The sequence below is a fragment of the Coenobita brevimanus genome, chromosome 72, assembly GCF_032717465.1.
Source record: "Coenobita brevimanus isolate Jiangsu-jjx chromosome 72, ASM3271746v2, whole genome shotgun sequence".
Classification (NCBI taxonomy): Eukaryota; Metazoa; Arthropoda; class Malacostraca; order Decapoda; family Coenobitidae; genus Coenobita; species Coenobita brevimanus.
Window position 1 is genome coordinate 43,179,357 of NC_137025.1, and position 24,034 is coordinate 43,203,390.

The following is a 24,034-nucleotide window of genomic DNA, read 5'->3' on the forward strand; positions in this document are numbered from 1 at the left end:
CCCCTGGGGGTTGCGACCCACAGGCTGGGAACCTCTGCTTTATAGGGATTAGGGAGAGGTATTAACATTGGAGAGGCAGATGCTGAGGAGAATGTAGAAATACTAACTGATGTAAATGGAAAAAGTCGGTACTAAATGAAATAGATACTGAAGAGAATGAAGTAGGTATTGCATTATTCAAGAAAGTAGGTGTACAGTAAAAAAGAGAACTGAGAAATTACCATAGGTAGTGATGAGAATGGAGAAAGTAGAGAATGATGATGATGATGATGGCAATAATTTTGATTTTTCCCTACAGGAGCTCATACCAGAATTCTACTACCTACCCGAGATGTTTGTCAACTGGAACCGATACAAGTTGGGGTCGACAGAGGAGGAGGGGATTGTGGATGATGTTGTGCTTCCTCCTTGGGCAGCATCACCGGAAGAATTCATCAGGATCAACAGAATGGTAAGAAGGGTGGGAGAGGGGAATGAGGAGAGGGAGGAGAGGTGAATGGTGGGGGGCAGGAGGACGATAGAAAGGAGGGTAGATGAATGAGAAGATGAATAATGGTGAGGAGGGTAGGAGAGGAAAATGAAGAGAGGATTAATGGAGGGCAGGACTGGATATCTGAAGGAGGAGAGGATGGATGTTGAGGAAGGACAGTTTAATGAGAAGGCAGTAAATTATGAGGAGGGAGAGGGGGTTAGTTGAATGAGGAGATAATGAATCTTGGGTAAGGGAGGGGATTAGATTGAAGAGAGGGAGTGCAGTGAGATGGGAGTGTAGAGGAGTCAGGATAGGATAGGAAGGGAGTAGAGTGAAGGGAGAAGGGTAGGAAAGTGAGGGGGAGGATAGTAGTAGAGTAAGGGGGGGAGGGTAGTAGAGTGAAGAGAGAGGAGAAGAGAGTAGTAGAGTGAGAAGAGGTAGGGCAGTACAAAGGAAAGCAAACAGCAACAGACCTCTTGTTCCTTTCATGGCTGTTTGGTATAGGGAAGGTTATATCTAACAAAACTATTGTATGAAAGACAAGGATAGAAAAGCAGGTGAGGAGTAGAGTGAGGAGATAATAGGAAGGGAGGGGAGGGTAGTAAATTCAGGGGAGAGGGGAGGAGGGTAGTAGAGTGAAGGGAGAGGGGAGGAGGGTAGTAGAATGAAGGGAGAGGGGAAGAGGGTAGTAGAGTGAAGGGAGAGGGGAGGAGGGTAGTAGAGTGAAGGGAGAGGGGAGGAGGGTAGTAGAATGAAGGAAAAAAGAGAGGAGGAGAGTAGAGTTTGGGGAGGAGGGCACCAGTAGTAGAGTGAGGGAAGATGAGTAATAGAGTGAGAAGAGAGGGAAGATGGGCATTAGAAAGAGGGGAGAAGGGTTATAAAATGGGCATAGAGAGGAGGAAATTGGTAGAACGAGGAGTGATGGGATGTAGAGTGACTGGAGAGGGGAGGATGGTAGACATCTGGTGGCATGATTGGTAGAGTGCTCAGGTCACAGGGTGTGATTTACATGCCATGGTTTGAGTCCAAGAAATGGCCAGAGGGGTTTTTATCATGTAGATGCTTCCAAGGGCATAGATCAGTTTCCTTCCCTTAAATGTTCTGAACTAATGGTAGCCTAACCTTGGGCCCTTATGGCTTGGAAGCAGGCAAATTTTTTTTTTTTTTTTTTTTTTTTTTTTTTTTAGTAATTGAGGAGTGGCCAGTTAGAGTGGTTATGGCTATGTATGTTGGTGCCCACACCCAGGTAAGAGTGAATGGAGATTTGAGTGAAGTTTTCCATGAATGTTGGTTTGCATTAGGGGTCAGTATTGAGCCCCATATTGTTTATCTTGGTGCTTGAAGCCCTCACACATGACTTCAGAGATGGATTCTGTGGGAGATATTATATGCTGATGATTTGATATTGATCGCAGGGAATGAAAGGGAGTTGGAGGAAAGATTTAGGAAATGGAGAGATGGTATGGGGCACAAGGGCTTGAGAATAAATGCAGATCAAAGGTGATGGTATCTAGGGTTGGTGGCAGTACTGTCAAAGAAGAGGGAGAGTGACCATGCATGGTTTGCCACAAGGGTGTGGGAAGTAATTCCATCTTGTGCTGTGTTTGTAACAAGTGGGTGCATAAGAGATGTTGTATTATTAGAGGTAGACTGCAAGATAATGCTGATTTCATGTGTGTGGTGTGTTGGGGAGAGCATGAGGAGATTGTCAGGCGTGAAAGGATTGATCTTGCTGGAGAGTCTCTTGATTATGTAGAGGAGTTTTATTACCTTGGAGACATGTTTTGTGCCTGAGGTAGGGGTAGGAGCTATGTCTGTGGCTAGAGTAAGGAATGATTGGAAGAAGTTCAGGACGCTGTTGCCTTTCCTGACATTGAGAGGGTTCTCCCACTATTCCTGACATTGAGAGGGCTCTCCCACTATGAGTGTAATGTTGTTTGGTAGAGACCTGGGCAGTAGAAGTAGAATTTGTTCATAAGCACAGACATACAGAAATGACAGTGACTAGCTGGATGTGCAGTATGTTCTTGAATGCGAAGCCTGGAGGGGCTAGGCTTACGAAAGAAGAGTTGAGAGGAAGAATGGAACCGGAGTGTAGTGATGCTGTGATAAGGAGGGATAGGTTGAGATGGTTTGGGCATGTGGAGAGGATGGGGGATGGCAACTGGGTGCAGGAAGTAAAGAAGCGTGAATGTTGGGGGTGGGGTTGCGAGAAGCAGAATGAAAAAGACTTGAGACGAAGTCATAAAGTGTTACCTCAGGGATAAGAGACTGAATAGGGAGGCTGCCAGAGATAAAGCAGCATGGATATCCATCAGTAGGTGACCAAGGCTGATACATGCAAGCATGTTGGAGCCTTTATAAATAAAACAAAGTGAAATGATCAGATTGAGGAGGCTAAACTACCCTTATGCTTCTTATGACACAAGAGTGAGGAAGATCGTGCCTGGAGCCTCATCTTGCTCTGATTCATGTGCTCAAGGATACAAAGCACTGCACTGAGGATCACTCTGCTCAGCAAGAACATGGAGTAATAATCTAGGGTGATGATGTGAATAGATGTGTGACTTATTTTTACTAGGCATGTGATTCATAGTTGTACTTTTCTCTTACTGTGTCTGAATTCCTCCCATCTGATGTAGTAATGGGAAAGAGGGTTGGGATGATGATGATGATGAAGTTGAATGGTGGGGTGTATGTTGTATATGACCCCTAAGTTCCCAGATTTTATGTTGCAGTGTTGTAGCCACTGAATCATACGAGTGCTTGTACTGTGACAGTCTTGCACATGGCCATATGGGTTACTGTTGAATACCCATTGTTTATTGTTTTCATATACTGTACTCATTTTTGTATGGAAAAGAAGGTTATTATGGCAGTGACATTGATGATGATGGTGATGATGATGATGATGATATGAGGGTGACTATGATGATGTTTTGTATGCTCTATATACCACATCCATAAGTAACATGAAAGGTCGTGATAATAATGATTTTTTTTTTTTTTTCCCCCCCTGCAGGCATTAGAGAGTGAATTTGTGTCATGCCAGCTGCATCAGTGGGTGGACCTGGTATTTGGGTACAAGCAACGAGGGCCTGAGGCTGTGCGGGCCACTAACGTATTCTACTACCTCACATACGAGGGCGCTGTTGACCTAGACTCGCTTACTGACCCTGTCATGAGAGAGGTCAGTTCATACTTCTCATGAATAGTTTTCCAGTCAGCTTATGAGCTCATGTATATTTGTTAGCTGCATGAAATATAACCTGACTGGCAAAGAGTTAATGCTGCAGAATGTGCAGTACCAGGACATATTGTATACTTTCCTTGCTGCAAGGCAAAATTATGTTTCAGGGGATGTATCATATGAACATGTCTTAGTAAAATTTGTGATAATTGTTGTAAATATCAGAATTGCCTTCTGTTGTGTAATCATTAGTTTTCATGATAAATGTTTTCATATATGAATAGTTAAGGGGGGGGGGAGATAATACAGCATATTTCAAAACTTCAGCGCTCCTACACATGTACAGTACAAGTACTTAGTACAGGTACGTTAATGTGACTATGAAAGCTAATGATAAGCCAATTGGCTTCATGTAATCCAAGAAACTATTTAATATTTGGGGTGACAACCACATAACCAACAAGTAAACTCCTGATGGTGTGGTGAGTGAAGGCACTCAAACCAGATTTAATCCATAAAGGTCTAAATCTGCAGAGTGGTTGAGGTTAATTATTATATAAAGCCACTTGGGTGCAATCAACTGATAATTCCCACTTTAAATGCTTGGACTGAGTAGTCTAACCCTGGACCCCTACCCTCCTAATGGGACAGTAAAGGATAGGATAATTGATGGATAAATAGGTAGATACTCAGTTACTGCAGTCAGTCAGTCTAACTTAAGCTACAGCCACCTTCTTCAACAGTTACTGCTGAAACTGACTTTCTGCTTTGTTTATGTTGGAATAATTTATTACACTTACCCTGTTTTTAGCCAGTGATATATTCTATAATACATGGTGAAGCACTTACAGAAATTAAACATTAAAACTAATTTTCAGGCCATTGAGAACCAGATTCGTAACTTTGGTCAGACACCTTCCCAGCTGCTGATGGAGCCCCACCCTCCTCGCTCCTCTGCCATGCATCTGGTCAGTATCTAATAAATATTTATCTTTCATTGGTATTTTAGTCAGTTTTCCCATAGTACAGATATAAGAAATGTTTTGATAATCTCTCGGTGCAGTTGCCTTTACACACTTTTTTGAATACAGGTGTTTGGATTAATGGACGAAGTCCAGAGAACGCTTCCAACTTAATTTTTATGTGCTAGTTGTTATGTTTGTATGTTCATTTACTTTCATTGTGTTCATGATATAATGTACACTTATTTTCCTGCCAGTCACCACTAATGTTCTCTGGAGTGTGTGAGGATGTGTGTATGGTGATGAAGTTTGTCAGCAACTCCCCCGTCTGCCACATCTCGGCTAACACCTACCCACAGCTGCCCCTTCCCTCAGTCCTCACCATCACCAACAATCACCACTTTGCTCTTAACCGATGGAACACAAACTACTCAGGTGAGATTACTCAAGGAAGAAGAGTAAGGTATGAAAGAGAAATGCTGTCACAGCCAAAAGCCCACCTGCACTTCTGTTATATTTGCATAACACTTTGTCATTTTTTTGCCCTGATTTATTGTATCAAAGAGCATATATTATATTAAGAGCATCCTCTAAGGGTAAAGAAACATACTTAGCCTCTCCCAGCTGAGAATTATTGGCCAGGAGTGGAAACTGAAATGTAGAAGTGGTGAAATTTTATGCATAGTTTTGTCCTCAGGTGTACCATTTGGAAGGTTAAGTTTGTAAAGCTAGCAAGAAGAACACTACCAGTTTTCTGTTACCCCTTGAACCAAGCAGCATGCTTTTGATATACAGAGTCATTTCCAGTTTTTATAACTCCATCATCCCAGGGACATCCTTTTAACAGTCAGTCGTTAACAGTTTTCTCTAAGCCCATCAGTCTAGGGGCATTGTTTTGTTTATATTTTGGTTCATGCCAGATGATCGTATTTGTGCTGATGCTATGTGGGTTTATTTAACCTAGGAAAGATGTCCCAGGGCATCAGGATTAATATTAAAATTAAATAGTAGTCCTGGGATTTTTAATAATAAGTTTTGATACCTACTTCATTAACTACTGATTGAAAGTGGTATTAGAATTTGTGTAAAGACGTACAGAAGGACTAGTCTAAACATTGTGTTTCTTAAGCTGCAAGAAACGTGACTACAAGAAGCATATATAGTACCGTATAGAGTAAATTTCAGTGTATGTGAAGGGTTTGATGATAATTTGTTTTTTTTCCAGTGAATGTTCAGAGCCCAAGTTATGCAGAGGGAACTCCGTCACCGTCCACTCTACTTCCTCTCTCCATGGATCCTGTCTTACGTAAGGACGCATACTGTCTTGTACTACCTCAGTGTTCCTTGTGCTGACACCTTGCAATCTAGTGATCAAAGGCACCTATATTGGTAAAAGCCATGTGCTGTGCACATCACAATGATTCTCCAAGAGACAGCTAGAGGTTTTGTAGTTATGTGCAATTTCAGTTTAATACTCATTATTACATTTTAACAAAATTATGTCATATTTTTCAACTCTGCTCTCGTGACTTTCAATAAAAAAACATAGATGTGAATCTTCCCATTGTCAAGCCACTCCATACCTTTGAATTTCCTTCCTGCATTACATTCCAGTGTTTTCCTATCCAGTAAAAGTGTTATATAGAATTTTATTGCAGCAAATTGTGCATATTAACTGTATAGATCTTGCGCCAGTCCAAAACGAAGCAGAGGTTGAAACTAAAATGTGTCTTGTCCAGTGAGCATTACTCGGAGGTTAAGTGTAAACACACCTCAAATTATTTTTGAATTAGTGGTCTTTTTCTGACTTTTCTGAATAATCTGGCTGTCCGTATATCAGTTGATGATACCTAAGCAGCAGTAATATTATGTTCTCTTTTTGTAGAACAAGCAGCATCAGGTAACAGCAGCAGTGCACAGCAGAACAAACGCCACCTTGGTGACAACTTCAGCCAGAAGGTGCGCATGAGGAGCAACTGCTTTGTTACAACAGTTGACTCTCGTTTCATCATTGCTTGTGGCTTCTGGGACAACAGCTTCAGGGTGTTTTCCACAGAGACAGGTTGGTTGCTGGCATTGCTAACTACTGTCTTTTTTGTTATCTTTACAGCTTGTAAATTAACTTTTCTGTAACTTTGTATCATTGAGAGAAATATGTCATCACATCTAAGCATTATGTGGGAAGACTTAAGTGGGAGAAAGTTTGCCCATGCCTTAGTGTTTGTGATCTGTGGGTTTGAGTGGTGTGGCACCTGAATCACATCATACCATCTGATGAAACATTCATGAACTAAACTGTCATGGAAAATTCAGAATTACAGTACTGTACTGGGTAACTGGCATTTGTGATGACACGTCAACTGACCTGTGCCATTGTTTTTCAAAGGATGCATTAGTGAATTGTAAACTGATGCTAATAGTTTAAGTTAAATGGTTTAGTTGTTTGATGAATTTAGTTTTATGCGTATATGGTTATTCACTATATATGGATAAAGGTAATAAGCTTTTTGAAAAAGGGGGAGGGGGGGATAATGTTTGTGATGAATGGTGAGGGGGGGTATTTCAGATCTGGTGTTTGCAGAGGACGTTGTACGTCTTGCTTGTATTGAACATGATCTTTGTTGTCTGGTTCAGAGATTTGTGGTTGTCCCTACTGGCATGGTTTGAAAGTCAATACATGTAGGTATTATAGTGGGTGTTGAGAGAGGAGATGCCTTAGTGTAATGTGCTGGTGAATGCAGAGACATGAAATAGTGGAAGAACTTAGTACAGTACTTGGGCGTCATAATAGAAAGGCATGGTAGCTGCATAACAAAGTTGAAAATAGAATTATGCAGAGGAAGAATGGTACTACGAAGGCTTTAATACAAAGCAGAGAACTAGTTTGGAGGCTGCTAGAGAATGTTGCGAAGGTGTATCAGTGTCCTCATTAATGTATGTGTGTGAGACTGTGGTATGACATAACTGTGAAAAGTCGAAAGTGACAGCAGTGGGAATGGGACTGTTTAGAAATGTTTGTTGATTACACAGATTGGAGTAAAGAAGTCTGTAAATGAAAGGATAAAAGGGAGAGTGGTCATAATAAAAGAATGTTTTTAAACTTTATGGTTGTCAGATTGGCTTGTATATGTTAAGTGCATGTTAAAAAAAAGAAGAAAATGTGCATGTACTCACAGTTAGGGCTGGGAGGTTGAGCTAGGATTATGGAGGCATGAATGGTGTGTAAGTACAATATATACTGTAACTCATTTTGCTTGGCATACTATTGATAGTTCTCCCTCTTTTATGCTTTCTTTTTCCATGCTATAGTGACTGTGCTTCACCTCATTTTTAGGTGAGGAAGAAAGTGGTGGTGGTGGTGATGATGATAACATTGATGATGGATGTAGATAGGGAGGTGAAAAAGTTATACCCCTAAATATATGATGAGTTTGAATGAAGGAGGAAGCATGGTAGGACAAGGATATTGATGGATTTGGTATTTCCGCCGACATGTAAAAATACCCCGGCTAATACCAGTACACTAGTCCTGTATGAGACATCCTTAGAATGTATTCAGTATGGATGGTGGGTGTTAGTGCTGAAGTGGTGACATATGTAGGAGGAGTACTGGACCTTGAGGATAGGCCTTGAAGCCTTTGCCCGGAGTCAGAGGCATTAAAAAAAAAAAAAAAAAGTTTGAGAAAATTAGGTATGGAATTTGATTAAGCTTAGTAATTGACAAGCAGTCAGAGTGGTTAGATGAACACTGTATGGAAGGGCACATGACAAGAATCATTCCACACACCCCCCCCCGGGTTTTTTTTTTTTTTTTTTTTTTTTTTTTTTTTTAATATAAATACCTGGAAGTCAACGTCTGTAAAGAAAAATTCATAAAAAATATGAGGGGATGCTTGTGAACTGGAGAAGGGATTTTCCAAACTTGACTCACATGTAAGTCACATTATGACCCAGTTCACAGGGCATTGTAATTGATTGTTCTCCTACTTTTGTGCTTTCTCCAGTTTTGTTTTTAGGTGTTTCTTTACCCAGTCTCTTAGTTGGGAATTAGGTGTGGATAATAATGATGATGATGATGATTTATTAACCCCTTAACCGCGGGGCGTCACTTTCGTGACGCTTGGGAGCAAGGGATCATACCGCGGGGCGTCGCTTTTGTGATTCTGTGTTATTTTGAATTCACCCGGGCTTCCAAGTGGGGGCTTGTATCATCTATCAGTACTGCCAATGTCCAACACTAGTCAGCACTCCTAATCTCATATGTACTCCCATCCATTGTTGACAATTTAGCCATTTCTCCCCATTCTTGACTCCCCTCCCTACCCCCCCTCCATTACACTATCCTCTCGCCTGCCCGGCCGTGCTATGCTAAGTAAATCTTCCCTGGAATTTTTCACTGATTTCATCCATTGAAATAAGCCCTATGCCCTATTCTTATACCAAATAATATATACAAGAAAGAAATAAGGGAAATGAGAGTGCCATACACCTGGAATTGGCTAATTATCACCTGACAACACCTCACGTGCACTCGTTCGCTAATTTTCGCTGTTTTTTTCCCCTTGAAATATGCCATATAATCTATTTTCGTAATAAATATACATATAAGGAGGGAAGGGAGAAGCCTAAGTGATATTTACATTCACCTGGAACTACCTAATTTATAATGTATTGTCTAGATTTCCTGCCAATCATTTCAGTGAGATACATAGCTGTTTCAAGAGCTACGTTGGTAGTACTGAATAACCCCTAAGTAGGCCTCAACCCGGGCCGGCCCTCCTTTATCAGTTCTCTCTCATCTTCCGAAGAGGAGGTACGGCTCATCCTCTTGCTGACTTCAGGGCCTTTTTTCACCCCCATGCAAAGGACCCTGTGACCTTTACCCCCTACTAAACCTCGTGTGGAAAGAGGTAAAGGACTGACAATTGATAAAAGAGTGACTACGATCTTTCTATTGAGTAAAACAGTGCAAGTGGGATTGTAAATAATGTGTAAATAATGTGTAAACAGCAAGTGAAAGTAATGAATGTAAATATACGTGAACAATGGAAAATAGTTTTATAAGTTACTTCAAGTGACAGTGCATAACACAGTGTAAATAAAATAGAAATGTAAATAATGTAAATAAAATAGAGAACGTAAATAGAAATGTAAATGAATAGTATTATAAGAATACGAGTATATACCCTAGGAGTAATGAAAGTGAAAGTTTCACTATAGCATGTCTGAATACTATGAGTTATGAGAGTGAAGATGAAAGTGACTTTCACTCTCAATGCCAGTATACAGGACGAGAAAGTGAATGCCACGTATTTTACTGAAAGAAATTGAATCCCTACAGTGACAATAAACTAATACTACTGAAGGAAACTTATGGATAAAGACTGTAGATATATATAAGTGTTATATAGTAATAGAAATATAAAGTGTGAGGGGTTTTATGAATAATAAATGACAGAGTACCAAGAGCGAACTAGCGCAAGTGCGGCGGTCAGATGCGCTCATAATTTTCATTGCTTTCACAGTGGGTTTTTTTTTTGGAGTATGGATCCCAAACTACTTGAAAATCATAGAGTAGTGTTTATAGTGTTAATATCTGGCTGTGGAGCGAGAGAGTGCTGTTGATTGGAGACATGAATGGCAAAGTTGGGAATGTACGAGTGGATGGAGTGGTTGGTCAGTGGGGTGTGCCAGCTGAAGTAGATGGGAATGGTAGTGCTTTGGTGGACATCTGTGCTGGTAAGGGGTTGGCAATAGCCAACACCTACTTTCGTCATAAGATGATCCACCGGTATACATGGAGAGTAATGAGGAGGATGGATGGTGAACTTGTTGAACGAAAGGCAATGATAGACTACGTGTGTGTGGATGAGCGAATGAGAAGACTGGTGTTGGATGCAAGGATGTGGAGAGGGTGGGGGAATGGAGTCTCGGACCATCACTTAGTGATGGCCAAGGTAGAGCTGCAAAGAAAGTGGTTGAGGAGACGAAGGGGAAGACAGGAGGAAGCAGCTCCTGTGAGAAGAGTGGAGAAATTGCAAGATAGTGAGAAAAGGACAGAGTATAAGAGCATAGTGGAAGAAAGATTGGGAAGGTATGAGCTAGAGCAGATGGAAGGGGTGGAAGACGTATGTAAGATATTCACGGAAGAGATAAGCGCAGCGTGTGAGGCGGGTTGTGGAGTGAGGAGGAGATGCAAGGGTGTGCAAGGGACAGCATGGTGGAATGATGAGGTGAAACGAGCTGTGGAACAAAAGAAGAAGGCATATGGTGAATGGTTGGCGAGTAGAGGTAGGGGAGAAGATGAGAGAGAGAAGAGAGAGGTATATGTGAGCAGGAGAAGGGAGGTTAAGAGACTGGTGAAGGAGAGTAAGAAGAAAGTGGATGAAGAGTTTGGGAGGAATCTGAGTGTGAAATGGAGGGAGAGTAAGAAATTGTTTTGGAAGGAGGTAAAGAAAGTAAGGCAGTGTGAAAGGGGAAATAGTAGGGGAGTGAAAGATAGGAATAATAGATTGTTGGTGGAGAAGAGAGAGAAATTGAGGAGATGGAAGGAGCACTTTGAGGATTTGTTGAATGTAGAGAGTGAGAACAGTGTGAGTATAAGTGGTTGGGGAATGGCTGGGAGAAGAAGAGATGAGAGGAGGGAGGAAGAGATCAGTAGGGCGGAAGTAGTGGAAGCGATGAAGAAGATTAAGCTGGGAAAGGCCCCAGGAATTGATGGAGTGTGTGGTGAAATGCTTAGGTATGGGGGTGAGATTCTTGTGGAGTGGATATGGAAGTTGTGTAGATTGGCTTGGGAAGAGGGAAGGGTTCCAGAAGACTGGAAATCAGGTATAATTGTTCCTCTGTACAAAGGAAAAGGGGAGAGAGAAGTATGTGGTAACCATAGGGGTATTTGCCTTCTTAGTGTGACTGGTAAAATATATGGTAGAATACTCATTGATAGGGTTAGGCATATGACAGAGGAGCTAGTTGGAGAAGAACAAGGGGGATTTAGGAAGGGAAAAGGGTGTGTAGATCAGATATTTGTTCTAAGATGTTTAGTGGAGAAGTATCTAGAGAAGGGAAGGAAAGTGTATGCTGCCTTCATGGACTTGGAGAAAGCTTATGACAGAATAGATAGGCAAGGTATGTGGAAGGTATTGAGAATATATGGAGTGGAGGGGAAATTGTTGAGTGCTGTGAAGAGTATGTATGAGGGAGCTAGGGCTACGGTGCGAGTGGATGGTGAGCTGAGTGAGTTCTTTGATCTCAAGGTGGGACTGAAACAGGGGTGTGTGATGTCTCCATGGCTGTTTAATATATATATGGATGGGGTTGTAAAGGAGGTGCAGGGTAGGGCAGTGGATGTGGGGGTGGCCCTAATGAATGAGGGTGAGATTTGGAAGCTTCCGGTGTTGCTGTTTGCTGATGATACAGTATTGTTGAGTGAAGATGAATGGGAGTTGCAAGGTTTGGTGAATGAATTTGGGACAGTGTGTAGGAGGAGGAAGCTGAAAGTTAATGTAAACAAAAGTAAAGTTATGGTGTTTGAGAGGAATGAAGTCACAGAGTGTGCAGTGAGATTGGATGGTGAGGATATGGAGAATGTGAGTGCATTCAAGTACTTGGGTAGTGTGATGAGTAAGGATGGAACTTTGGGGGATGAAGTACGTGAAAGGGTACAGCAGGGAAGAAAGGTTGTTGGTACACTGAAAGCAGTGATGAGAAATAGGGAGGTGAGTATGGAAGTTAAGAAGTCACTGCGTGATGGTATTGTGATCCCTACCCTGACGTATGGAAGCGAGGCGTGGACCTTGCAAGAGGGGAACAAGTCAAGAGTGAGAGCAGTGGAAATGAGTTACTTGAGAGGAGCATGTGGAGTGACGTGGAGGGACAGGTTGACGAATGAAGAAGTGAAGGAACGTTGTGGGGTAGATGTGGATGTGGTTGAAAAGATTAGGAGAAATACACTGAGGTGGTTTGGACATGTGGAGAGAATGGAGTGTATGTAGGTGAGGTGGAGGGAGGGAGAGGGAGAGGTAGACCGAGGATGAGGTGGAGGGATGGAGTTGAGAGGTATATGAGGGAGGGGGGGGTGAGTTGGGGGGAGGGGAGTCAAATGGTGGGTGACAGAGTGACTTGGAGGCGTTTTGTCTGCGGCCACCCTTTGCGGGATTAGGGCGTCGGGCTATAGATAGATAGATAGATAGATAGGTAATCATATTACGGGTTGTCGGGAAGTGTAAAGTGGAGACTTCGTTACCCAACTTCAGAGGTCTCCACAAGTCCTACGGTAACTGATGAAGGCTCAACAAACATTCTAGGAGAAAGCTGAAGGTATGTGCCATAAGCATATATAATTTTAATATTCTAGGACTAATAACTGATTTTTGGCAAATATTTTTTGAGAGTCTGTCGGAGCCCGAATAACCCCGCGGCACACGCAAAACATCGGTAAACATGCCCGCGGTGTAGGGGTTAATGACCTCATTAGTCAATTATTTTTTGGTGTATGGTATTGGTATTTGTAATGTCCATATAACCTTTCTTATATGGCATTTCTGAAACAGAAAGAGAGATCTGAGATATACTATAGTACATTACTGTACTAAGTACTTGGATTTATGCAAAGCTGCCAATGCTGACTCACCTTGGTGCTGCACATTCTTTTTGGTTCAATTTTTCCCTTGTTTGTTTACCTATGCCATCAATATCTCCAGTGTTTTATATTTGATCTTACAGTGAAGATGTCTCACAGGTCCAGCAGAAAGTGCCAGGGCTGAAAAAAAGTGCCTGTACTTATAGTGGTCTCAGAAAAATGACAAAGTAACTGCAGATAAATTATCTTACTGTATTTGCCATGGTATTTTGTGTTATTTAATTTTAAAAGTGGATATAAAGTCAATCATTTTTATGTAAAATATTGTCTCATTATTCTGACAAGATGCAGTCCTAATTTTCATGGCATTTATAAATCCAGGTCCAGGATGATCCAGTAAAACTACCATGATTCAGGCCCGAAGCTCTGCAGATACTGGGTTTGGTGTGTTTGTACATGATAAGTCTGCTTTGTTGCAGTTATATATTGTTAAATTGGTGCATTTCTGAAGGGTTAGAAGTAATATATATATATATATATATATATATATATATATATATATATAGTGTATATACACCCCCCTGGGGGTAGGGGGGGGGTTTCAAGAATACTCCCCCAGTATCCCTGCTTGTCGTAAAAGGCGACTAAAAGGGTTGGCGGAGGGTTAGTGCTCCTCCCCGGAAAACAACTAACTTAAAAAATAAACAATAAGCCTCGGACAAGGACTGACCAAACGATGACGACCAAGGACCGGACAAAGGACATGGTAATTGGAACTTGGTATGTAAGAGGAGCGAATGATGAGGTGAAAGAGAGAGAGATTGTCCAGGTGCTTGAGGGTGCGAAAGTGGATGTATGTGGAATAACTGAAACAAAATGGAGAGGAGAAAGTGTGAGAGAATGGGAGTATGGATGGGGTATATGTGCAGGAGTAGGTGAGAATGAGAGGGCAAAGGAAGGAGTATGTATAGTTGTGAGTAAAAGATGGAAGAGGAGCATAAGACAGTATGGATCAGTTGGGTCAAGGATTGTGTGGGTAAAGTTGAAAGTTGGAATACAAATGTGGGCGATTGTGTGTGTGTATGCACCAACGCAAGATTGTGCTAGAAGAGTGAGAGAAGAGTTCTGGACAAATGTTGAAGTGTGCATGGAAAAGTTTGGAAGGAATGAGAGAGTGTTTTTGATTGGTGATATGAATGGTAAAGTTGGGAATGTGAAGGTGGATGGAATAGTTGGTGAGTGGGGTGTGCCTGCTGAGATAGATGAGAATGGGAGTGCGTTAGTGGACATTTGTGCTGGGAGGGGGTTGGTGATAGCCAATACCCTCTTCAGGCATAAAATGATCCACAGGTATACATGGCGAGTGATGAGAAGGGTGGGTGGTGAACTGAATGAAAGGAAGGCAATGATTGATTATGTGTGTGTGGACGAAAGGATGCGAAGATGTGTAAAGGATGCAAGAGTTTATAGAGGTTGGGGGAGTGGACTTTCTGACCATTACTTGGTGGTGGCCAGAATTAGAATTAAAGTAAGATGGAGGAATAGAAGAAGGGAAAAACGAGAGGAAGGAGTAGTTGCAAGGAGAGTGGAAAGGTTACAAGAGGATGAGAAAAAGGCAGAGTATAAGAGAGAAGTGGAGGAACGATTGGGCAAATATGAATTGGAGCAGATGGGAGACATGGAAGGTGTGTGTAGGATATTTACAGAAGAAATATGTGCAGCATGTGATGTGGTGTGTGGAAGGAAGAGAAGACGGAGGGGGGTGCAAGGAACAGCGTGGTGGACTGAAGAGGTGAAACAGGCTATGGCACAAAAGAAGAAAGCATACAATGAATGGATGAGAAATAGGGGCGTGGAAGAAGTTGAGAGGCAGAAGAGAGAGTTATATGTAGAAAGAAAGAGAGAGGTGAAAAGATTAGTAAGAGTGAGTAAGAAGAGAGTGGATGAGGAATTTGGAAGGAATTTGAGTGTAAAGTGGAGGGACTGTAAGAAAATGTTCTGGAGAGAGGTGAAAAGAGTAAGACAGAGTGGAAGTGAAGTTAGCAGGGGAGTGAAAGATAAAAATGGTAGATTACTAGTGGAGAAGGGAGAAAAAGTGAGCAGATGGAGAGAACACTTTAAGGAATTGTTGAATGTAGAGGATGGAAGTAATGCGAGTATAAGTGGCTGGGGAATGGCTGGGAGAAGGAGGGAGGTGAGAAGACAGGAAGAAATCAGTAGGATAGAAGTTGTGGAAGCAATGAAGAAAGTTAAATCGGGGAAAGCCCCAGGAATTGATGGAGTGTGTGGTGAAATGCTGAAGCATGGGGGAGAGATCGTAGTAGAATGGATGTGGAAGATGTGCAGATTGGCCTGGGAGGAAGGTAGAGTCCTGGAGGATTGGAAGTCAGGTATAATTATTCCCTTGTACAAAGGAAAAGGGGGAAAGAGAAGTGTGTGGTAATCATAGGGGCATTTGTCTTCTTAGTATAATAGGAAAAGTGTATGGTAGGATACTTATTGACAGAGTTAGAGAAAGAACAGAGAAATTAGTTGGAGAAGAACAAGGAGGCTTTAGGAAGGGAAGAGGTTGTGTAGATCAGATATTCATTCTTAGATCTTTAGTGGAAAAGTTTCTAGAGAAGGGAAAGAAGTTGTATGCAGCTTTCATGGATTTGGAGAAAGCATATGACAGGGTGGATAGACAAGGATTGTGGAAAGTGTTAAGAATATATGGAGTAGATGGGAAGTTGTTGAATGCTGTGATGAGTATGTACAATGGTGCGAAGGCTGCAGTGCGTGTGGATGGTGAACTAAGTGAATTTTTCTCTTTGAAAGTTGGTTTGAAACAGGGATGTGTCATGTCTCCATGGTTGTTCAATCTGTACATGGATGGGGTAATAGAAGAGGTACAAGGTAGGGTAGTGGATGTTGGAGTGGCCCTGGTGAGAGAGGATAGTGTTTGGAAACTCCCTGTACTGTTGTTTGCAGATGATAATGTGTTGTTGAGTGAAGACGAAGGGGAGCTGCAAGGCTTGGTGGATGAGTTTGAGTGTGTGTGTAAGAAACGGAATCTAAAGGTGAATGTAGGGAAGAGTAAAGTGATGGTCTTTGAGAGAGGTGAAGTCAGTGAATGTACAGTGAGGTTGGATGGTGAGGAATTGGAAAATGTGAGTACGTTTAAGTACTTGGGTAGTGTGATGAGTAAGGATGGAGGTTTGGAGGGTGAAGTGCTTGAAAGGGTATAGCAGGGAAGAAAGGTTGCTGGTTCTTTGAAAGCAGTGGTAAGAAACAGGGAAGTGAGCATGGAAGTGAAAAAGTTACTACATGACAATATTGTGATACCAACTCTAACGTATGGAAGTGAAGCTTGGACGTTGTTGGAAGGACACAAGTCAAGAGTGAGAGCAGTGGAAATGAGTTATTTAAGAGGAGCCTGTGGAGTCACATGGAGAGACAGGCTGACAAATGAGGATATAAAGGAGCGTTGTGGTGTTGATGTGGATGTGATAGGAAGCGTTATGAGGAACACACTGAGGTGGTTTGGCCATGTGGAGAGGATGGAGGGTGAAAGACTGATGAAGAGAGTGTATGTGAGTGAGGTGGAGGGGGGAAGAGGGAGGGGGAGGCTGAGGATGAGATGGAGGGATGGGGTGGAGAGGTATATGAGAGAGGGGGGTGTGAGTTTGGAGCAGGGCAGTGAAATGGCAGGGGACAGGGCGACTTGGAGGCGATTTGTTTGTGGCCACCCCAAATGGGATTGAGGTGTCTGGTAATAGATAGATAGATATATATATATATATATATATATATATATATATATATATATATATATATTATTCTGTGCTTATGATGAATGAAACTGTTCCTATAACATAGTTCTCTGTGTTCATATTTATTGTTTAATTTTTCACATGCTATAATGTACAGCATGTGCCAGTACCTTCTTGCTTCTGATTATCTTTGATCTCTCTTTGACATGGTTGTTGTCCGCTTTCTCCATGCCACCAGTCAGATATACTTATCAGTATCTGATAGCCTAGTGGTTGCTAGAGAGTGAGTACAGTACAGTGCATCCTCGCACAGTGCGAGTTTATGGGCGGTAGAAACCCACACATTCTATGATTTCGCTTTGTGTGAACCAAAGAACTTATGGGAAAAATGGTACTGTATATGGTGGACAGCCCACCCAGGGCTTGGTCTTCGGGTCCCCATCCAGTCTACTCTACCCTGCTAATACTTTGTGTAATAGTACTTCTAGTTGGACTAACAAATAGAACACCCCGTACCTTTATTTAAGTGAATTCTGGCCTTGTTAAGAAGGGAGGGGGATGGGTATCCAAGGCTCGGGGCGTCTACTCTTGCCCTGCGGGGCGGGGCACCCCGTTGTCACTCTCACTTTCACTGCTGAGGTCTCCTGGAGGCGCCATAAAGCCTTCAAAGTTGACAGCTGAGACCATGATGAACAGGTGGGTACTGCTACAATGCTAAAACAGACCACAGGATGTGAGGTACAACATGTGTTCTCGCAGTAATATGGAGGAGAAGTGATTGTTTACCCATGAATGTCAGTAGATGGCATGCAGATAGCCTGCCAGCTGCCCGTCATTTTGAATCTAGCTTGTTTCCAGCCATATGCCATTGTCCAGCCTGACACTGAGAGGTGGAGGGAAGTCCATTTTTGCCTTGGAATCATACAGCCGATTCTTATGTTGGGAAGTTCGATTTGCAGATTTTGCATTCAATAAAAATAAGGATTTTCTGGGTTGGCATCTCGTTGTAGGTGATTCGCACTGTTAGTTCGCATTGTGTGGGGGTGCACTCTATTTTAAAAAGTACAGTATAATGATGTGAATTACTCTGTTTTGTGGTGTAATAATATTGAACACATAATGTTTAAACAAGCATAGGATAGCTAGTGTTTGAAATTTAGAAGGTATGCCATTTGCATGTAAAGGTGTTAAAGTAACGGTACTGATATGAAGAAGAAAGGGAACTATAGTAATGCAGAAGTGTTAAGTACTTAATGAAAAAAGCAAACTGTAGTTATGCATTAAATGCGTTGTATGAAAAGGCGTTTATTTCCTTGTGGAACTGCAAGTGACTGATATTGCAATAGTTATTATATGTGGGTATGTAGGCTGTAGATGTCAGTATTGAAAAATATCAGTGTTCTTTGGAAATTATATAAATGTTGTGTGCAACAATTATACATACTTTGCATTGTGGTAAGTTCATTATAATGCAAACTAATGATGAACAAACTAGTCATCAGTGGCTTCAGTGCTGAATCAGTTTTTAAGTCGGTTGTATGTTTTACTGTACAAGGGACTGATTCCTCATAGGCAGCATTTACAGTTATATTACTGTATTAGTGTAGTTAACGTAGAGGACGTGTGGTTGTGGTTTGGGATGACATTTGAACCCATAGCACAAATGATGGGAGGTGCCAGTAAGGTGGTGATATACAGTACAGTACTGTGTTGGTGAGAGGCCAGTAAGTAAAATTAATACTACATGAATGAGGGATGGAAACCATAATGGCCGTAGAATGTTATGGTGCTTTTTATGGTTTGAGTTCTTAAGTCATATTTTGATGGTCAGTGACCATTCATGATAGTAGTTTTTGGCATATCACAAACACCAGTGAACATTTCTCATTGTCCATTTTTGAATACTGGAAATGAAGCAACAAGCAGTAAACTGTATGCCAGTTTTTGTTTTTTTTCTGTTATCTTTTCTTCTTTTAAGCATTTTTTCTGTGCACAGCTGTACTTTTTCCAGAGTAACATTTTTTCTTCGTCATTTTTTCTCGCCCAACAGCGAAGATTGTGCAGATAGTGTTTGGTCATTATGGTGTGGTGACGTGCGTGTCGCGGAGTGAGTGTAACATCACCAGTGACTGCTATGTGGCCTCGGGATCTCTCGACTGTACTGTGCTACTCTGGCACTGGAACGCTCGCACACAGGTACTTTGAGAGAGGGTGGTGTGGTGGAGCGGGGACTGACGAGCAAAAGTAGTGTCAGAGGCAGGAATAGGGATGCATACTTTACTCTTTCCACTTTAACTTGGCCCAAAAATTACCACCTCTTCATGTTGAATGCAGAGTTATTGCAAGAGATTAACATCAGAAAGTGATGCCAGTATAAAAGAATTAGAAAAAATGCTGGCTCAGGTCATTGTATTATGTTGTCATTGAGCTATGAAAAACAAACTGTAAAAGGACAGAAATATCCTCCAAGTTAAGGTGGATGAACTATAGCAACTGTATGACTGCACAGTACCTCACAAGTAGGAAGGCATCTGCAGGTTTAATAAGGGATATCTGTTTAGGTACAGTAAGTTTTGTTTGGTTTAAAGGAAGGGTACGATGTTTTGTAGAGAACAGGCATTAGTTGGAAGATGGGTTGAGGGGAATAAACCATCGTGCATAGCAGAAAAAAAGAAATGCACTAGTAGGAAGAAAGCATGCATAAAGATGGAAGGTAGGTAGTAATATTACCACAACTCTGAGTTCATGGAAGATAAACACTTAATAGGAAAGATTTTCCAGTATATTTATTTTTTTCTAATGATTAGTATTGTATTAAAAAATACCTGTTTGTATGACAGTACATTAAAAAATGGATTTTGTGTAACACAAGTTGAATCAAGTACAGTACGTACAGTAAGATAAGACTTGGAAACTTTTTAGTATGCATGACAAAAAGTCTCGTGCACAAACTATGTGAGAGAGTATTTCTTGTGCCACCCTTCATAAAGGATGCTCTCCAGCTTGTTTGCATTTTATGCCCAAGCAGCATACAGCAATTGTAATTAATTGATTTAGTTTCATGATGCATTTTACTTTCTTGGTTATTTTTAGTAAAGATGGAGAAGAAACTGATCCCACAGTACTGTACTAAAATGATTTACAGCCAGTTTTAGTGAAAGAGGTAGAGCATGACAGAACAAGATTTTTAGCCTGAGAACAAGATTTTTATGTTTAAATGATATCCTGGATTCTTCTGTTGTTTGAGGTAAGTATTAATATACATTGAGGAAATTGAAAGGTGATTTTTAAAGTGCCTGTATTCTACACTACTAGTTACCTACACTAATAATGTTGTGCACTGGAAAGATTTGTTGCTGAATGTATTCATATTAGTGGTTGGCGAAGGTGTTCACCTTCCTCTCACTCCATGTAGTGCTGCTCTTGGGTGCCTACCCTTTCCTTTCTTCCATCTTTCTTTTCCATCCTTCTTCTTCCATCTTTCTTTCCTTCATTCCTTTCTCTTCCTTCTGTTTACGGGTGACTCTACACTGAGTGACAAGCTAAATGATTTCCTGTACACCAGGAAACCATTTACTATGCTGGGTGGTAACCATATCACCAAATTATGGCACCTGGTGGTTTAGTGGTTAATTAAGGTGCTCCAACCAGATTGAGCCGGTGCAGATTTATATCCAAGGGGTGCTTGGGGGTTTATTGCTCATGTAATGCCACTCAGGGATGAGTGAGGCTGGTCACTTTCATCTTAGTCAGGACCAACTTGCCAGGCCCTGGGATCCCACACTCCTTATGGGGCAACACTAGATTAGATGATGAATGAATGAATGAATGCATTCATATTCCCATGTTCTAACTTTTTTGTATATGTTTAATATTTGTACATCTTAGTTTATTGCTTCATGCTGTTACCCTACTTTAATTTAACCTTGTTGGGTGAACTAACCATCCTTAACCTATTTTTATCAGATTTCACCTCGTATACAGTACAGTACAGTAAGTAAGTTGCTGTAACATGCACTAACCAATCCCTACTGCCTGTGCCTTAGATGATCATGGGTGAGGGCGACTCGCCAACACCCCGTGCTACCCTGACTGGCCACGAGACTGAAGTGACAGCTGTTGTTATCTCCGCTGAACTTGGTCTGGTTGTATCTGGCTCCAAGGGTGAGTATGATGAGCCTAATGTGACTGATATATTGATGTGGCTGAAATTCATGTTATATTTACAGTATCAGTTAATAATGAAAATTAAGTTGGTAACTGTGTCAGCTACTTAACCAGTTGAATCCAATGACAGATTTTTTTTGTTTTGCAATCCCCAAATGATTTTGTTCAGCATCAGTGAGATTTACGAAACTGGAGAAGTTAGATATAGCCTTCATTAATCCCTTTGCTTCTTGATGGCTCTCTGAGTTGAATGCAGTTGTCTGGTAGCTGCAAAATCAGTGAACTAAAGCAAGATGGCACCTGTATTTAGGGAGTTAAATGAGTTAAAATATAGAAAATAGGCTTTTTTTTTTTCTTTTTTTTTTTCTTTTTTTTTACCAAATTAAGAGATATTTACTTTACTACTGTGAAACTGTTGATCATGCCCTGTTCATTAGTCATCTAAGATATACCCATACCCATCATCATCATCCAGACCTCCTTTCCCACCTTAGGGCAGGGTGAGGAGTAGCAGCGTTCAGACAGCCCAAGTTTGCCCAATCAAGTGGGCCATGCTTCCATTCACTCATCATTCAAGTTTCTGGAATCTTGGCTTTACCCGATACACCAAATAACTTTCAGCACATTCTGTAGCTGCATGTAAACTTATCTGATAGAGTCAGTCCAAACGCTGCCACGTTAAAAAAGGGGTGCCACATCCCTGATCAAGCGCTTCTTCTCACAACATTCATCCTGCCAGCTCGATCTCTTGTCAGTCCCTTATCCTCACCAGCTTCCCTACTTCTCTTCTTTATGCACTCATCCACCATATCCCTCCACCTTCTTCTTGGCCTACCTCGCCTCCTTACTCCTTCAAATTCACTCAGGTATACCTTTTTCACCACTCTATTACAATCCATTCTATCCATATGACCATACCATCCCAATACACACTCTTCAATTCCGGTGTCGACAGACTTCATCACTCCGCATCTTTTGTGAATCACATTTCATATCCTATCCACTCTCAGTCCTTCATATACATTCCTCAGCAATCCATCTCCACTGCTCTTGCTCTTGACTTTTCATTTTCATGCCACACCATAGTCTCACACACATATGTTAAAGTTAGCACTAACACTCCTTCATGCCAGCCTCGTGCAGCTGCAACACTCCAGCCTCTGTTTCTTAGCAAGGCCTTCGTAGTACCAGCTACATTTCTTCCTTGTGTCACTATACTTTCCACATCATGTTCACAATTTCCTCTTTTTTATCACTGTACCCAAGTTTTTGAACTCTCTCACCATTTCCAGTCCCTCTCCATTCACTGTAACATTGCACTGGGAGTCACCTTCTGTCTCTATTACCATCAGTTTACTCTTTTCAACATTTACTCTCAAGGCTCGATGCTCACAGACATCAACAAAATTCTGCACTAGTCTACCAAGTTCTTGTCCAGTATTTTGAAGTCACTAGTCTACCAAGTTCTTATCCAGTATTTGCAAGTAGCACTGCATCATCAGCATACAACAGATTTGAAATATTTCATCCATCACCATTCATTACCAATGCCATTTTTCTTTCCATTGCTCATGTCTTTACTTCTCTCATCACCTTATCCATATATATTATATATATACAGTAATCCCTCCCCTATCCGACGTAATAGAGCCAAAGGCATGTCTGGAAAGTGGTCCTGACTGGATATAGGGTACCAGCTTCCTGGACTTGTACTTATGGACCCTAACTCAGAAAAACACCTATACAACTCCCTCTGGACATGCATAGCACCTTTTTAAGACCCAAATCACACCAGTAAGGGACATAAAAGAATGAAATAAATGCAAAAAAAAAAACATAAAATGAGGTTTTTGTGGTAGGTTTATACAATATTAAACATTCTGGGTACTTACAAGTCCCTGGCTCCTGGACTGGTAGTTATGGACCCTAACCTAGCCTAACTCAGAAAAACACCTCCCTACTGCACATGCATAGCACCTAAGACACTACATATTCACACCAATAAGGGACATAAAAGAGTGAAATGAGGTGTTAGAGGTAAGTACAGTATGGAAAATACAGAACAGTACAGTATGAAACATTCTGAGTACTTACAGCAAGTCCCTGGCCATCTCGATGAATAACTGCCTCCTTTCAGACTCTGACAGTAAGGATTTCCTGAAGCACTTGCAGTACACTGTTCATGAAGTCTTGCACTTAACTTAGTCATTCGCACTCAGAAGTCCATTCTCTTTACACTGCGCACTCTTGTCTTACTTATGCTCCATTGTAACTTAATAAGTGTTGCACTCTGCACTTTAAGTCTTTCCACTCATAAAACCATTTTCTGAACAAAACACACACAAGTTAATTTACGTTAAATTTACAGTCCAAAAATTATTTGTCTTTTCACTCAGATTTCTAATTTCTTAACAATACTGTATGCACTGTTTTTCTTTCACTGCACAACACTAAATTCCCATGTGGTCTAGTGGAGAATTCCTTGCCGTTTAATCACTGTCAGAGTCTGAGAGTAGCACAGGGAGGTGACCTAGGGGCGTGTCGCTGGGTCGTGGTGATGGCATACCCACTGCAGACGACTCTGAAGATAGGCGCAAACTCACGTCGAGCGGTGACTCCACCGTGGCTGATGTGCTGGGCTGTGGCTCGGAGCATGAGGGCCTGTCTTGGGGAGGCAACGGAATGGAGCCAGGGCTGGGCACAGTGGGGGTCACGGGCCTGAAAAAGCTGTCAATCGTTGATTGACGCAAGGAACGATGATTCTGACGATTAATGATGCGCTGCCTGAAAGCACGCACTTCCTCCACAAGTCCCAAGGACCCCATCTCCCTGTCGCAGTCCGGGTGTTCCAGGTAGTCCAGAATGAACTCTAGGTGTTCCCGGAGTGCGCTCAGGTTGGGGATGGCTGGA

General features: G+C 41.6%; 1 protein-coding gene across 1 annotated transcript in view; it reads left to right on the forward strand.

Moving 5' to 3' along the window:
- Window positions 1–24,034, forward strand: part of rg (A kinase anchor protein rugose) — a 488,645-nt gene that overhangs the window by 447,805 nt on the left and 16,806 nt on the right. The window contains exons 38-45 of the mRNA XM_080278156.1: window positions 299–451; window positions 3,495–3,662; window positions 4,541–4,630; window positions 4,882–5,059; window positions 5,850–5,930; window positions 6,510–6,686; window positions 19,008–19,153; window positions 21,004–21,121. Of these exons, the coding sequence (XP_080134282.1) occupies window positions 299–451; window positions 3,495–3,662; window positions 4,541–4,630; window positions 4,882–5,059; window positions 5,850–5,930; window positions 6,510–6,686; window positions 19,008–19,153; window positions 21,004–21,121 (1,111 nt within the window). The remainder of the gene's footprint in view (window positions 1–298; window positions 452–3,494; window positions 3,663–4,540; window positions 4,631–4,881; window positions 5,060–5,849; window positions 5,931–6,509; window positions 6,687–19,007; window positions 19,154–21,003; window positions 21,122–24,034) is intronic.